This window comes from Phyllostomus hastatus, unplaced genomic scaffold (assembly GCF_019186645.2).
Source record: "Phyllostomus hastatus isolate PE091 unplaced genomic scaffold, TTU_PhHast_1.1 phas_contig_86, whole genome shotgun sequence".
In the NCBI taxonomy this organism is placed as follows: domain Eukaryota; kingdom Metazoa; phylum Chordata; class Mammalia; order Chiroptera; family Phyllostomidae; genus Phyllostomus; species Phyllostomus hastatus.
In genome coordinates this window covers 67,959,468-67,976,919 of record NW_025333977.1, presented here as the reverse complement: position 1 = coordinate 67,976,919, position 17,452 = coordinate 67,959,468, and the positions used below count along the sequence as shown (strand labels likewise).

The window sequence follows — 17,452 nt, the reverse complement described above, 5'->3', positions numbered from 1 at the left end:
ACCCCAGCAACTTTGTTTTGTTTCCCTGGATGAAAGAAGTCCTCAAAGAAAAACATTTTGCTGATGTAGAAGAGGGAAAACAAAAAAGCGAGAGCAGCACTAAAAAGCATCAAAATGGATAAGTTCAAAAACTGTTTTGAACAGTGGAAAAAATGTCTGATATGTGTATTGCATCAAATGGAGAGTACTTTGGAAGTGACTGAAGTTTAAACACATAAGAATAAATACACAATTTTTTTGTAAATAAACTCTGGGATTTTTTGGGTCCTCCCCCTTGTAGGTAATGTGTACGCTAAGTATGATAATTCTTTACTTACAAAAAATTCTCTAAACTTCCGATAACAGAAGCTTAAAGAAGTTGGTGAGTAAATTACTACTGATAAAATAAATGATAATTTTACAGAGCAAGTAAAAACGCAATTAACTAGACAATATGAATAGTATTTGGTTAGAATGAGGGGAAAAAAAAGGAAACAAGTCTGAAGGGTAATAAAAGTATTAAGTAAAGAGTGGTATCAAGCCCTGTCTGGCATAGCTCAGTGGATTGAGCATTGGCTGCAAACCAAAGCATTACAGGTTAGATTCCCAGTCAAGGCACATTCCTGGGTTGTAGGCCAGGTCCCCAGTGGAGGCCACATAAGAAGCAACCACACATTGATGTTACTCTCTCTCTCTTTCTCCCTCCCATCCCCTCTCTAATAGATAAATAAATGAATAAATAAATAAATAAAATCTTTAACAACAACAATAAAAAAGAGTGGTATCAGAGGAGGAGCAAGCCTGTTTTTAGTCATTCATTAATATTTAAAATTTGTGCCAGTAACTGTACTTATTACAAAAAATAGTTCCATTAAGATTATTTATTACTGTTTTTTAAAGATTTTATTTATTTATTTTTAGAGAGGGAAGGGAAGGAGATAGAGAGAGAGAAACATCAATGTGCGGTTGCTGGGGGTCATGGCCTGCAACCCAGGCATGTACCCTGGCTGGGAATCGAACCTGCAACACTTTGGTTTGCAGCCCGCGCTCAATCCACTGAGCTATGCCAGCCAGGGCTAAAATTATTTTTTAAATCAAAAAATAGACAAAGAAAAGAAAGAAATTTGATGATAAAAGCATAAAGCTAGGAAAACATCATTTAGCCACGGTCAATTCATTTTTATCATAGCACAAATTATTTCATGTGACATCTAAATACCTCTACTTACTGTCTGTTCTGCTGACTTATATAAAGAAGTAGAATTATAAGAATCAGGTAAATTACTTCTAAGCCTTTTCTTTCTCTTCCTGGAAATCAGAGTGGGCTCCATTTTTGAATCAGGATATGCACCATCCTTGTTTCTGCTCCCCTCTTCAAGTTGATCACAACCTCTACTTCCACTATTAAGGTCTTAAAAAACAAGAGACATAAATATAACCAGAAAGTCAAGACAGAACCCCTTTTATAAGAGCTTTGAGAAACATCAAAATTGCTATACTACATCCAAACCTAATTTTATAAAGAAGTTAAATTCTCATACTGACATGGATACCGTATTTTAAACTGCATACACAAAATGAATGTTCACTGTACAATAAATGTAAAATGAAAAAACTATGTAAAAAGGGAGTATTCATTAGTAACCAAACCAAAGCAACCAAACCATATTTTTACCTTTTGCTATAACTGCATTCAACTGTAATATCAAAACAAAGGGTGGGGGGAGCGGGAGGGTGCAGGTCTTAATAAAATTTGGAAAATTCATTTCTTAAAACATTTTGATAATTCATTGCTTTGTTAGACATTACTTGTCTTTTTAAAATGTAAGTTTTATATGTGGATATATATCCATATATATGTATATAATATATACACACACATATATACTATACACACACACATTTTGAAGTGAAAAGGGACAATAATTTAAAAGAATACTGATCACTGTTCTTTTAAAAAAAGACCCAAAATACCTGGCCTCAGCATCGGTGATATGTAATCATTCACCAAGCTATCAATTTGCTTTATGGGTTAGTTTTTTCTTTTTAAAAATCAAGACCCTGTCATTTGAAGTCTCCCAAAAATCTACTACCCTACAAAGAAAGAAGTGTTCCCTTTTTTTAAGTCAAGAAAGCATTCTTTTGAAAGTCATGGCAAGTATTACTAAAAATGATTAGCATTTCAGTTATCAAATACATGCACTGCACAAAAAAAATACCTTCCAATAGGTTTTACCTAACTGAAGGTTATCCTGAATTATTTTGCTTTTTGAATCTATATCCTTCAAATACAAACTCAGGGTTTATGCACAGCGAGTCACAAACAGCTTCCTTCAGTTCATAATTAATAATCATGTAACACTGACTAGCCTGACATCTCCATTCACTCAAATTCCCTTCAGTATTACAAAATATTCAATACTCTAGCTTCATAGACACCTAATGACTAACATTCATATCTTTGTTGTTGCTTAAGAGGCAAGCACTGGGACTGACAGCAAAACTCCAAGACAGTCAAAAGTTTTACAACTTCCGAAGAAAATACTCTTTACTGCCTCCCCCAGGAAAACAAACTTCCCCTAAATCATCAACACAGTTATTTTGAAAAGTACATTAAATTTTATTTGTGATTTATAAACTGTAAAAGTAATGAAATATAATTCCCACACATAAAAACTTATCAGGTTAAAATTTCTAAACATAAATACTATACCAAAAAAGACTGATGAAAGGAAAGTGGCTTGAAAAAATTTATTATACAGGAATTTTCCTTTAAACAGTTTATTATTTGCACATTGGCCAAGACTATCTCATGGAAAACATAAGTCAATTTATTAGATAGAGTTAGACATTGTATAAACAGGATTCTACCTGCATAATAAATATAATTTAACTTGCAAATATACTAGCATATAACAACAAAGAGATAAAAAATTCCTGTAAGCAAAAATATTTAATATTGCTAATGCATTCTTTTCATAAAAGCAATTTCCACAAGACAATGCTAATTCAGAATTCTCATTAATGTATGGCCTCCTGTTAAACTGGCATTAGACACAGTTATCAATAGGATAAAAATATCATGAATTTTAACAAAGTTTCAATACCTAATTTTCTTAGAGAGAGAGAGAGAGAGACTAACATCCATGTGAGAGAGAAACATCGACTGGGTGTCTTATCCTACATACCCCCACAGGGGATCAAATTCACAGCCTGGGTATGTGCTCTGAGCAGAAATCAAACCTGCAATCTTTCTGTGTACACAACGATGCTCCAACCAACCAAGCTACACTGGCCAGGGCTCAATACCTAATTTTCCTAAAGTCACCTAACCTATGTAGAGAACCTTCAGGAACACTAAGAGAGTATAAAGCATTTCTGCCCTGGCTGGTTTGGCTCAGGGAATTGAGTGCCAGTCTGCAAACAAAAGGGTCGCCAGTTCGATTCCCAGTCAGGGCACATGCCTGGGTTGCGGGCCAGACCCCCAGTAGGGGTGCACGAGAGGCAGCTGCACATTGATGCTTCTCTCTCTCTCTTTTCTCCTTCCCTCCCCCTCTTTCTAAAAATAAATGAATAAAATATACTTTTAAAGTATAAATCATTTCTTTTATCATGCATTTTTTCCTTTCTGTAAATTTAAAATTCCACTGTGACTTTGAAGTACTGAAGGGCACAAATCAGAAAGTTTTTTATTCAATTATTCCTACTCTACCTAGAAAAGCAGCAGAATGTGAGGGCTTAACAGTATCTTGATAGCATCTAAAATGAGCCCACTTGTACAAATACTTATATTTGATAACTAAAGGTAAGTATTGCTAGCAAAAACACAATTTATAAGAAAAGAAATGTCTTTTATTATATGCAGATAGTACTTAGTGACTAGTTCAAATATTTTGACTACAGAGTCACAAAGTTTTCTCTAAAGATTGCCTTCATAAGAGCTGTAGCTGGTTTCTCGTATACATCAAAGTTATTAGCCTAGTTTCCTTTTAACTTTTCCTCTTCTATGAAAAAGCTACTAAAAATGTGTAAATGGCTATATTTCAAAAAAAAAGTACAAAGAAATTTTGTATAATGACATGACCATCTTTTTCTAACAATAATTTAAAAATCGTTTAGAAAACAAGATAACCTCACCAGACTGAGCAATCAATAATCCAAGAGACCTCTAAAGATGTTAGTTTCACCTCTGACTAATGCAATAAATTGTTCTTGTGAAAATTCTTGTAGATTATTTTAAAATTTTAAAAGAGAGACAAAAAAGGGAAAAGAAGTTAATTCATTAACCCTACATGCCAGGAGGCCTACAAAGAACTTTCGGTAGTCTGGGAAGTATTTACCTTTAAAAATGCTAATAGTGGCTTGTATTCACATCCTCCTGGAGTTGAGAGAAATTCTAATGAATAAAGTAAGTATTTATAGGAGGATAAACAATAGGAAGCTAATATTAATAATTGAGTTAACAGTAACATCAATTCCCAAACATATCCATGGAAACAGCACTTAATTGAAATATCAAAACTACCATTACAGCTTTACAGGTGTATGCCCAGTCCCAACAACATGAAAAATATTCAAATTTACTTTTGAATTTAATAAATAGATCAAGAGATATATACTACAGGATTCAAATAGTAAATTTAGCAATCTTCTTTGAGTTGCTAAAATAATCCCTCTTTATTTTCACATATCCTTTAAATGCAAAATTAAATAGTTATTTAAAGATTAAAAATTACTACAAATGCAATACACAAAAATTCAAATGACAACAATTTTCTAAAGTTAACAAACCTTTAGAGTGAGTATCAGACACTACAGGAGAAATGCCTTCATCACCTCTTCTCTTTTCTTTGGTATGTGCAGCCCGCTTTGAATAATTCTTATCTACCGTCTTACTTGGTTGAGAACCCCTGCAAAACAAAATAATATTATACTCAATTCTTACAAACCCAAGTAAACTCTGAAGTCAGTTCACATATATTCAAGACAAAAATCAGTAAGTTAAAATGTAGTCCCACATAGAAGAGTGTAAGATCTGAACAGGAAAACAAAAACAAAAACAATGGACCAAGATTTGAGAACTGAGATCTCATCCCTGTTCTACCTTTAAATTCTCCACGTTTCTTTGAGGGAAAAAAAGAAAAAACAAGATACTCAACACCCCAGATTTCTGCATATGCAAAAAGAGCACATGAATAATACAAGTATTAAACACACCAAATAGGTCTAAAGAGTAAAAATTCCACAAATATAGTACATGATAACCACATCTAAATATATTTTTAAAATTGTAAGTCAAAGGTAATTGTTAATATGTTTCAAGCATGATTCACATATTAATACAAAATAAAGGCCTGGCTGGTGTGGATCAGTGGATTGAGTGCCAGCCTATGAACCAAAAAGTCAGTGATTTGATTTCCAGTCAGGGCACATGCCTGGTTTGTGGGCCAGGTCCCAGGTTAGAGGCATACAAGAAGCAACCAACCAATGTTTCTCTCCCTCTCCTTCCCCTTCCCTTCTTCTTTCTCTAAAATTAAATAAATTTGTTTTTAAAAACTATAAAATAACAAATGTTACCTACAGAGAAAATAATTTCAAATATAAGGTAACAGGAAAATACATAAAATATAAAGTTGTTAGAAAACAAGTTGATAAGCACAATGGCAGGCCTCAATAGCTCAATTTGGTAATGGATAAATCATCCAGACCCGCCCCCGCCTCCCCACAAAAAAAAACTGGAATAGAACCATACATTAGATAAATGGACCTGACATGCATTTTTAGAACATGCCTCCCAGCAGCAGCAAAATACACATTCTTCTCAAGTGCACATGAAATATTCACCAGGATAAACCATATGACAGACCACAAAACAATCTTAGCAAATTTAAGAAGGCAGAAATCAAACCAAGTGTCTTTTTCAACCACAATATTATGAATCACAAAATCAGTAACAGGAGGAAAGCTGGAAAATTCAAGTATATGAAGATTAAACAATATGATCCTGAACAAGCCAAAAGAGAAATCAAGAAATACCTTGAACCCTAGCTAGGTAGCTCAGTTGGTTGGAATGTTATCCCGTACACCAAAAGGTTGCGGTTTGATTTCCAGGCAGGGCATATTCCTAGGCTGGAGGTTTGATGCCCAGCCAGTGTGCATACAGGGGGCAATAGATGTGTCTGTCTATCTGTCTGTCTGTCTGTCTGTCTCTCTCTCTCTCTCCCCATTCCCTGTTCCCCCTTCCTCTCTCTCTCTTAAATAAAAAGAAAATTTTAGAAAAACAGTTCCATTTCTATACACTAATAACAAAGTATCAAACAAAGAAATTAAGAAAACAATTCCACTTATAACTACATCAAAAAGAATAAAATAGCTAGGAATAAATCAAACCAAGATGGAAATAGAACTGTACATGGAAAACCGTAAGACACTGATTGATAAAAGAAATCAAAGACCGCACAAATAAATGTAATGGCATTCAATACTCCTGGATTAAAAGACTTAATATTGTTAAAATGTCCAAAGCAACCCATAGGTCAATATTTAATCCCTTTCAACATTACAATGCCCTTTTTCACAGATAGAACAATCCTAATATTTCTATGGAACCACAAAAGACCCAAATGGCCAAGGCATTTTGAAAAAGACCAGAGCCAAAGAATCAAACTTACTGATTTAAAATTACATTGCAAAATCACAATAGTATAATGCTGGTCAAAAAATAGATACATAGATCAATGGAACAGAATACAGAGTTAAAAATAAACCCAGCCCTGGCCAATGTGGCTCAGTTGGTTGAAGTGTTGTCTGGTAAACCAAAAGGTCACGGGTTCGATTCCCAGTCAGGGTACATGTCTGGGCTACAGGCCAGGTCCCAGTTGGGGACCATATGAAACAACCAATCGATGTTCCTCTCCTCTCTCTCTGCCCCCTCTCTCTAAAATCAAAGCATGTCCTTCGGTGAGGATAAAAAAATCCACATGTGTAAGTCAATTAACTTATGGTAGAGCAGCAAAGAATATACAACAGGGAAATAAATGTTTGGAAAGCTGGACAGTCACATGCAAAAGAATAAAACTGGACTAATATCTTAAATTATACATAAAAATCAACTTGAAATGGATTAAAGAGTTGAGAATGAGACCCAAAACTGTAAAACTCCTAGAAGAAAACAAGGGGGTAAACTCCTTGATATTGATCTTAATAATTTGTGGAAATAACATCAAAGCAAAGGTAACAAAAGCAATGTAAACAATATATCAAACTAAAAAGTTTGTCTTCAGCAAAGGAAATTATCAACAAAATGAAAAGGCAACATTAGGAATGGGATAAATACCTGCAAATTATATATTCAGAAAAATATTAAAACCCAGAATTTGTAAAGAACTCATACAATTCAGTAGCAAAAAAAATCCAATTAAAAAGTGGGCAAAGGAACTGTATAATTATTTTTCCAAAGATGACATAAAGATGGTCAATATCACTACTCATCATGGAAATGCAAATCAAAACCACAATGAGGAATGACAATACATCTGGTACAATGGCTACTATCAAAAATAACAAAAAATAACAAGGGTTGGAAAGGATGTGGAGAAAAGGGAACCCTTGTGCACTGTTGGTAGAAATGTACATTGGTGCATTCACTACAGAAAATAGCACGGATGTTATTCAAAATATTAAAAATAAAATCACCATGTCATCCAGCAATTCAATTACTGGGTTTTTATTCTTAAAAAATGAAATCACTATCTCAAAAATATATCTGCACACTCTCCCCTGGTAAACGTTGGCATTATTTACAAAACACAGAAGAAACCTAAGCATCCACCAATAGATGAATGGATAAATAAAGTGTGATACACACATACAACATAATATTATCCAGCCCAAAAAAGGAAGAAATCCTGTCAATTGTGATAACATGGATGGACCTAGAAAGTCAGGCAGAGAAAGAAAAACACTATGACATCATATATATGTAGACTCTTTCAAAAAAAACAAACAAGAAAACTAGATGTAGATAACAGAGTACTGGTTGGAAGGAGCGGGGGGGCAGCACAATAGATGAAGATGGTAAAAAAGGCACAAGTTTCCATTGTAAGTGTCTTATATATTTGAAAGTTACCAAAAGATCTTAACAGTTCTCATTACAAGAAAAAAAAAACTGTAATGTGTATGGTGATGGATGGTAACTGAACTTATTGTGTTAATCACTTCCCAATTAATAAATATATTAAATTATGTTGTATACCTAATGTTAACATAATTTTATCTGTCAGTATTCTAATAATAAAATTCACTAATTTTTAAAAATAAGTTGATAAAAACCATTGAGAAATCATTATGGTACCATTTCAAAGAGCCACAGAATTATTAAATCTTTAGACACAATACTTTTTCCCATAATTTTTAATAAAAAACTCATTATGGTATTAAAGTGGATAAAAATTTTGAAATAAAAAACTATATAAAATTATGAACCTATAAAGCATTCCTTTATAATAAAATATAAATATAGTAATTACTATATTTCAAGTTGCTTAACAACATACAAATTTTTACAATACCATTTTTAAGGCACAAAAAAATCAGATACCAAAGTAAATCAGACTTCCAAGATGGAGGTGTAGATAAATACACTTTGTCTCCTCACACAACCAAAAGAAGGATACCAACAAATTAAAAACAAAAAATCACTAGAACTCTCAGAAAATTGAGCTATGTGGAAGTCCGACAACCAAGGAGTTAAAGAAGAAACAATGATCCAGACCTGTAGGAAGAGTGGAGATAGGTAGCTAGGGTGATAAGAATGCACCGAAAGGTGGCAGCTGGAGGACCAGGTGGTCCCACATTTGCATGCAGATAAACCAGGAGGAACAAGTGGGGAGCCAGACAGACCATGTAACCCAGGGTTCGAGCACAGGAAAAGAAAGTCTCAAAACCTCTGGATGCAAAAAACCTGTGGGGGTTGTGGCAGGAAAAACTCTCAGCCTCACAAGCGAGTTTGTTGCAGAAGACCCACAGGGTCCCAGAACGTACACAAACCCACCCACCAAGGAATCAGCACCAGAAGGGTCCAATGTGATTGTGGGTAGTGGGGGGAAGTGACTCAAAGCCAGCCAAGAGCCCAGCAAGCGACATTGTTCCTTCTCAGACCCCTCCTCAACAAACAGTGCCCCAACATAGCAAAGTGCGTTGCCCCACTCACTGGTGAATAACAAAGGCTCTACTCCTTACAACATAACAGGTGCACTGAGACAAAGAAATATGGCCCAAATGAAAAAACAGATCAAAATTCCAAAAATAGAACTAAGCAATGAAGAGAGAGCCAACCTATCAGATGCAGAGTTCAAAACACTGGTAATCAGGATGCTCACAGAAATGGTTGAGTATGGTCACAAAATAGTGGAAGAAGTGGAGACTATGTAAAGTGAAATAAAGAAAAATATACATGGAACCAACTGTAAAGGGAAGGAAACCAAAACTCAAATCAACAATTTGGAGCATAAGGAAGAAATAAACATTCAATCAGAACAGAATAAAGAAACAAGAATTCAAAAAATGAGGAGAGGCTTAGGAACCTCTGGGACAACTTCAAACATTACATCTGAATCATAGGGGTACCAGAAAGAGAAAAAGAACAGCAAGCAATTGAAAACATATTTGAAAAAGTAATGAAGGAGAACTTCCCCATTCTGGCAAAGGAAATGGACTTCCAGGTAGTCCAGGAAGCTCAGAAACTCTTAAAGAAGTTGGACCCAAGGAGGAACACACCAAGGCACATCATAATTACAATACCCAAGATGAAAGAGAAGGAGAGAATCTTAAAAGCAACAAGAGGAAAGGACACAGTTACCTACAAAGAAGTGCCCATTACACTATCAGCTGATTTCTCAAAAGAAACTTTGCAGGCAAGAAGGGACTGAAAAGAAGTATTCAGAGTCATGAAAGGCAAGAACCTAGATCCAAGATTACTCTATCCAGCAAAGCTATCACTTAGAATGGAAGGGCAGATAAAGTGCTTCCCTGAAAAGGTCAAGTTAATGGAGTTCATCATCACCAAGCCCTTATTATATGAAATGTTAAAGGGACTTATCTAAGAGAAAGAAGATGATCACAAATATGAACAGTAAAATGAAAAACTCACAACTATCAATAACTGAACTTAAAAAGAAGAAACAAAAAGAAAAACAAACTAAGCAAACAATTAGAACAAGAACAGAATCACAGAAATGAAGATCACATGGTGAGTTATCAGTGGGGAAGGGGAAGGATGAGGGGAAGGCTACAGCAAAGAAGAAGCATAAATGGTAAATAGAAAATAGACAGGGAAAAGTTAAGAATAGTATGGGAAATACAGAAGCCAAAGAACTTATATGTACGACCCATGGACATGAACTAAGGTGGGAAAATGCTGATGGCAGGCCGTGTACTGGGCGGAGGGAAATAAAGCAGAGAGAAAAAAATGGGACAACTGTAATAGCATAATCAATAAAAAATATTTTTAAAAAGTAAATCAAAATTCCTGTATAGTAAACTACAAAACACATACCAAATGACCTTAGACAGATTAGGAATTAGGAAGCACCTATCATTTCTACCTAGACAACAACTGCGTCAGGCAAAATCCGTCTGATACAACTATTTGGAATTCTAAAGTCTATTAAATGCTTGCAACAAAAAGGTTCAGCAAATTTTGCAGTTAATTTTGGTCAATTTCAGTTCTTAAATTGGTAGCAACAAACCAACAATCCCCCACCCCCAGAACCACAGCAAGCAGCTATGCCCAAGTTCCTAAAACAGTTTGCATGGGATTGCAAAGGCCAAGGTGAGCAGTCTCGACAAGTTCCTCCAAATACTGGGTATCTGTATTCTTATTACTGATGGCCATTTTTATCGTGGATGAGCAGAAAACAGACAGGCAGCCATTGTTGCAACAACCATTACCCTTGTTGTAACACTCTCTACATCCAACTAAATGACTTCCAGAAGGTTTGAAGGGTTAGCAGCTATCCCCCTCTTCATTTTTCTTCTTTTCTCCTTTTGGAAACCAAACACTTAAGGACTAGGACACTAAAAAACAATCACATATATAAGAAAACTTAGAAAATAATGACCAAGGAAAGACACAGACTTAGAAATGACCTGAGACCTTATGTTTACACATCAGGTTCATATCTGGAACAGAGACATGTTACAACAATAAAAAGAAACGAACAAAAATCAGAAAATTCTAGGGAAGGGGGAGAATCTGATTTCCAGATTTGCCATATAAGATTCAAATGTCAAGTATTCAAAAAAAAAAGTCACAAGGCACATAAAGAAAAAGGAAGAATGGACAATTCAAAGGAAAATATAAATCAACAGAAACTCTCCCTGAGAAAAATCTAGACAGACTCAATAGAAAAAGACATAAAATGACTATCTTAAAGGTCCTCAAAGACCTGAACTAAGTCTTGAAAAAAGTAAAAAAAAATTATTTATGACAAAATGAAAATATTCAGAGACAAAATATATAAATGAACCAAAAAGAAATTATGAAGCTAAAAAACACACTTACTGAAATTAAAATTTCATTAGAAGAATTCAAAATCAAATCTGAGCAAGCAAACAAACAAACAAACACAAACAATCAATAAACTTCAAGATGTGAGCATGGAAATTATCAAACCTGAAGAACACAAAGAAAAAAAATTAAGAAAAGTAAGCAGAGCCTAAGGAATCTGTAGTACACCAAAAAGTAGACTAATAAACACATTATTGGAATTCAGAAGAAGGAAGAAATGGGCAGATTATTTGAATAAATAAGACCAAAAAAATTCCAAATTTGATGAAAGTCATGAATACAAACATCCAAGACCTCCAAGGAACTAGTGATAGGATATACTCAATGATGCATACACTGAGAAACATATTATAATCAGACCACTTGAAAGACAAAGGCAAAGAGAAACTCTTCAAAGCACCAAGAAAAATCTACTTGTCACATAAAAAGAATCCTCAATAAGATTTTAAGCAGATTTGTCATCAAAAAGCATGGTAACTAGAAGGCATTGGATTGGTTATTCAAAGTACTGAAGAGAAAAACTAAACAAAAACCCTGTATCTGGCAAAGCTGTCCTTTAAGAATGAGGACAAACTTAAGACATTTCAAAATAAACAACAACTGAGGGAGTACATTACAACTAGACCAGCCCTACAGGAATCACTAAAGAGGGTGCTTCAAGTTGAAATGATAGGACATTAGACAGTAACCTGAAGCCATATGAAGAAATAAGTATTGGTAAATACATGGACAATTATAAAAGCTAGTATTATTATAACTTAGTTTGTAATTTGTCTTTATGTTTTCTACATGATTTAAAAGTCTGATGCTTTTAAAAAATTATTAGACTATGTTTTTGAACACACAATGCATAAAAATAATTTTGTGACATCAATATTTATAAGGAGGTGAGAACAGAGCTGTACAGATGCACAGTTTTGAATGTTGTTAACACTGGACTGTTATAAATTCAAATCAGAGTATTTGACTTTAGAGTGTTAAATGTAAACCCCATGATAACCACAAAGAATTCACCTATAGAATATAGACAAAGGAAATTAGAGGGAATCAAAAAGTTTCACTTCACAAAAGTTTTTTTTTCCACAAAGAAAAACAAAGAAATACAGAAAAAGACAGTAATCAGGAAATAAGGGGCAAAAAAAAAACAACAAAAAAAAAACCCTGCTATAAGGCATACAGAAAATAAGGGGCAAAAAAGAAAACAAATATCAAAATGATAAAAAAAAGTCACTTCTTATAAACTGCTTTAAATGTAATTATATTCTCCAAATAAAAGGCAAAGATTGGCAGAATAGATTTTTAAAAATATGATCCAACTTCAGGCTGTCTACAGAAACTCACTTTAGATCCAAAGGCACGAATAGGTTGAAAGTGAAAGGATAGAAAAATGTATTTTATGCAAACACTGGTCAAAAGAGAGCAGGCATGGCTATACTAATGTCAGACAAAACAGACTTTAAATCAAAAAGTTTACAAGAGACAAAGGATATCATATATTATTAAAACAAAATGATTTAAAAATGACTGTGCATCCTTGAACAACACTGGATTTAAAATGCCAACTGCCCATGCAGTCAAAAATCTGCATATAGCTCAACTCCCCAAAAACACAGTTTTCCCTCAGTGTTCACGAGGGATTGGTCCAGGACTCACTATGAAAGCCAAAATCCATAAATCCTCAAGCCCCTTATATAAGATAGCATAGAATAATGCACACAGTCAGCCCTCTGAATCTGCGAATCACCAAACACAGATTTAAAGTACTATATACATGAAACCTAGAGGTAGAGAGGACCAGCTATACACTTACTGAAAAAAAGAAAGCAATATATAAGTGGACCTGTGGAGTTGAAATGTGTTGTTCTAGGGTCAACTGCATCAACACTTACACAGCTAGATAATCAAAATATATGATGCAAAAATTGATAGCTATTAATAGAAGCGAGAAATAGTTCTATAATAATAATTGGAAACTTCAGTTCTCTACTCTCACCAACAAACAGAACAATTCAACTGAAGCAAAGAATTAAAAGACATAACCAGGGACTTCCAGCCAAGATGGAAGTGTAGGTGGACATACTATGCGTCCTCACACAATCAAAATTAAGGACAACAAAAATTGAGAAACAAAAAAACAACCAGAACAGACAGAAAATTGAACCCTTCAGAAGTCCCGACAACCATCCATCAAGACAGGTAAGAGGGGCGGAGTCGGCGGCCGGCGGAACGGGGTCTTGGCAGGAAAAAGCAGTGGCTGGCAGACCTGGGCACCCAGGATGCAGGCGGTGGCTAGCAGACCCTGGGCATGGGTACGGGGCAGCAACAAGCAGACCCAGTGACGCAAGCAAGGAAGCTGTCTGTCCACAGTCACACATTTGCGGGCAGATGAACCAGGTGAAAACCGGCAGGAGACAGACCGCACAACCCAGGGCCCCAGTGACAGGAAATAAAGCCTAAAAGCACTGACTGAAAACACCTGTGGAAGTTGACGTGCCGGTAGAGACTCCCAGCCTCACAGGCGAGTTTGTTGGAGAGACCCACAGGGTCTTAGAAAGTACACAAACCCCCGCCACAGGTATCAGCACCAGAAAGGCCCAATCTGCTTGTGGAAAGCGGGGGAAGTGACTGAAATCCAGCAGACAGCAGAGTAAGCGCCACTGTTCCCTCTCTGACCCCGCCCCCACATACAGCATCACAACCCAGCAACTAAGGTGCCCCACCCTGGTGAACACCTAAGACTCAGCCCCTCATACATAAAGGGCCCAACCAGATGCCCCCCCCCCAAAAAAGATGGCTCAAAAAGAAGAACAAATGAAAGCCCCAGAGACAATACTTTTAAGTGATCAAGAGATAGCCAACCTATCAGATGCACAGTTCAAAGCATTGGTGATCAGAATGCTCACAGAATTGGTTGATTCACAAAATAGATGAAAAAATGAAGGCTACACTAAGTGAAATGAAGAAAAATGCAACGGAACCAATAATGATGGAATGAAAGCTGGGTCTCACATCAATGGAGTGGAGCAGAAGGAAGAAAAAAACATACTATCAGAAAAGAAAGAAGAAATAAGAATTCAAAAAAATGAGGAGAGGCTTAGGAACCTCCAGGACATCTTTAAACGTTCCAACATCCAAATTATAGGGGTACCAGAAGAAGAAGAGAAAGAGCAACAAGTGGAAAACTTATTTGAATAAATAATGAAGGAGAACTTCACCAATCTGGCAAAGGAAATAGACTTCCAGGAAGTCCAGGAAGTTCAGAGAGTCCCAAAGAAGTTGGACCCAAGGAAGAACACACCAAGACACATCATAATTACATTACCCAAGATTAAAATTAAGGAGAGAATTCTAGAAGCAGCTAGAGATAAGGGGAGTCACCTACAAAAGAGTTCCCATCAGACTGTCAGCTGAGACCTTACAGGCAAGACAGGGCTGGAAAGAAGTATTCCAAGTCTTGAAAGGCAAGAACCTACATCCAGGATTGCTCTATCCAGCAAAGCTTTCATTTAGAATGGAAGGGCAGATAAAGTGCTTCTCAGATAAGGTCAACTTAAAGGAGTTCATCATCACCAAGCCCTTATTATATGAAATGTAAAAAGGACTTATCTAAGAAAAAGAAGATAAAAATATGTACAGTAAAAAGACAGCAAACTCACAATTATTAACAACCACACCTAAAACAAAAACAAACTAAGCAAACAACTAGAACAGGAACAGAACCATAGAAATAGAGATCACATGGAGGGTTAGCAACAGGGGAGTGGGAGGAGGAGAGAGGAGGGAAAGGTACAGAGAATAAGTAGCATAGATGGTAAGTAGAAAATAGACAGGAAGAGGGCAAGAATAGTATGGGAAATACAGAAGCCAAAGAATTTATGACACATGGACATGAACTAAAGGGGGGAAATTCGCAGGGGAAGGGGTGTGCAGGGTGGAGGGGAATGAAGGGGAGGAAATGGGACAACTGTAATAGCACGATCAATAAAATATATTAAAAAATGAAAATAAAAAACTAAAAAAGACAAGACATAACCAACGCAATATAGCAACTAGATCTAATAGAGATAAACATAACACTCTACCCAAGAACAACAGAATACATATTCTTCTCTTTCAAGTATTCTCCAGCACAGAGACATTCTCCTGTATAGACAATGCTATAGACAACAAATTAAGTCTCGATATATTTAGAAAAATGAGTAATATACAAAACATCATCTCTGACCAGACAGGATGATATTAGAAATCAATAATGCAAGGAAAACTGAAAAAATTCCCATTTGTGGGAATTAAACAACACACTCTTAAACACCAAATGAGTCTAAAATAAATCACAAGTAAAAAAGTTAAATGAAAGTAAAAACATATCCAAACTATGGGACAGAGCAAAAGCAGTGGTATGGGAGACAGAACTGTAAATATTTACATTAAAAAGTAAGAAACAGCTCAAATCAGCAACCTAACTTATAACTTAAGAAACTAGAAAAAGAAGAAGAAACTAAATTCAAAGGTAGTAGAGGAAAGGAAATTATAGTAAAGGTTAGAGCAGTGATAAAAAAAAAAGAACAGAAAAAAATTATCAACAAAACCAAAAGTGAGTTCTTCCAAAAGAGCAACAAAAGTGAAAGACCTTTAGCTAGATGAACTAAGAAAAAAATTCAAATTAACATAATCATAAGTAAAAATGAGGGTATTTCTATGAATCTTACAGAAATAAAAAGGATTATAAGAGAGTACAATGAATAACTGTATCCCAAAAAATGGGATAATCTTAATGAAATGGGAAAATTCTTATTAACACAAAAATCTACCAATGCTAAGTAACAAAGAAATAAGAAAATGTGACTAGATACATAACTAGTAAGGACATTGAGTCAGTAACCAAAAACATACCAACAGAGAAAAGCCTTGGATCTAATAACTAATAACTGGTGAATTATACCAAACTCTTCCAAAAAACTGTAGAGGATAACATACTTCCTATTTCATTCTATGAGGCCAACATTACTCTGATACCAGAAAAAGACACAAAAAAGATACAGACCAATATTCCTTGAGAACACTGATACAAAAATCCTCAATGAAATACTCCAAACAAAATTCAACATCTGATTATGGCTATACCACATAACCAGATGGAGTTATTGTTGGAATGCAAGGATGGTTCAACATATAGAAATCTATCAATGTTAATCCACCACATTAACAATAATAAAGTAGGAAAATGACATGGTCATCTCAGTTAATACAGAAAAAGCACTTGACAAAATTCAACACCCTTTCCTGATGACAAAAAAAATTCAACAAACTAGTAATAGAAGGGGACCACCTCCATATAATAAAAGTCACATATAAAAAAAAACAGTGAATATAACAAATAGTGAAAGATTAAAAGCTTTTCCACTAAGATCAGGAATAAGACAAAGATGACCACTTTCACCACTTCTAGTTAACATAATACTGAAAGTTCTAAGCAGAGCAATTACACAAGAAAAAAGAAATAAAAAAGCATTAAAATTGAAAGGGTAGAAATAAAATAATCTGTATTCACAGATGATATGATATGTAGAAAATGCTAAGATTGCACACAAAGAACCTGTTAAGTTATAAAATGAAAAAAGAAATTAAGAATAGCTTCTTAATTCCAGTTACAATAGCTTCAATAAGAATTAAAAACTTAGCAATTAACGTAACCAAGGAGGCGCAAGACTTGTAAAATAAAAGCTCCAAAACATGCCTGAAAGAAATTAGAGAAGACATGAATACACGGAAACACATTCCACATTCTTGTATTGAAACTAAACACTGTTAAGATGTCAATACCAACCAAAGCAATCTATAGATTCAGGGCATGATGTTTTTCACAGAAAGAGTAACCTAGAGACTTCTGGCCAAAACGGTGAA

At 35.0% G+C, this 17,452-nt stretch overlaps 1 protein-coding gene across 4 annotated transcripts in view; it reads right to left on the bottom strand.

The window, feature by feature from the left end:
* Positions 1-17,452, bottom strand: part of SENP7 (SUMO specific peptidase 7) — a 127,705-nt gene that overhangs the window by 52,416 nt on the left and 57,837 nt on the right. For all 4 annotated transcript variants that reach the window (XM_045851716.1, XM_045851717.1, XM_045851718.1 and 1 more), the window contains 2 exons: positions 4,771-4,889; positions 1,209-1,390 (listed from right to left, as the gene is read on the bottom strand). In XM_045851716.1, coding sequence (XP_045707672.1) covers positions 1,209-1,390; positions 4,771-4,889 — 301 coding nt within the window. The remainder of the gene's footprint in view (positions 1-1,208; positions 1,391-4,770; positions 4,890-17,452) is intronic.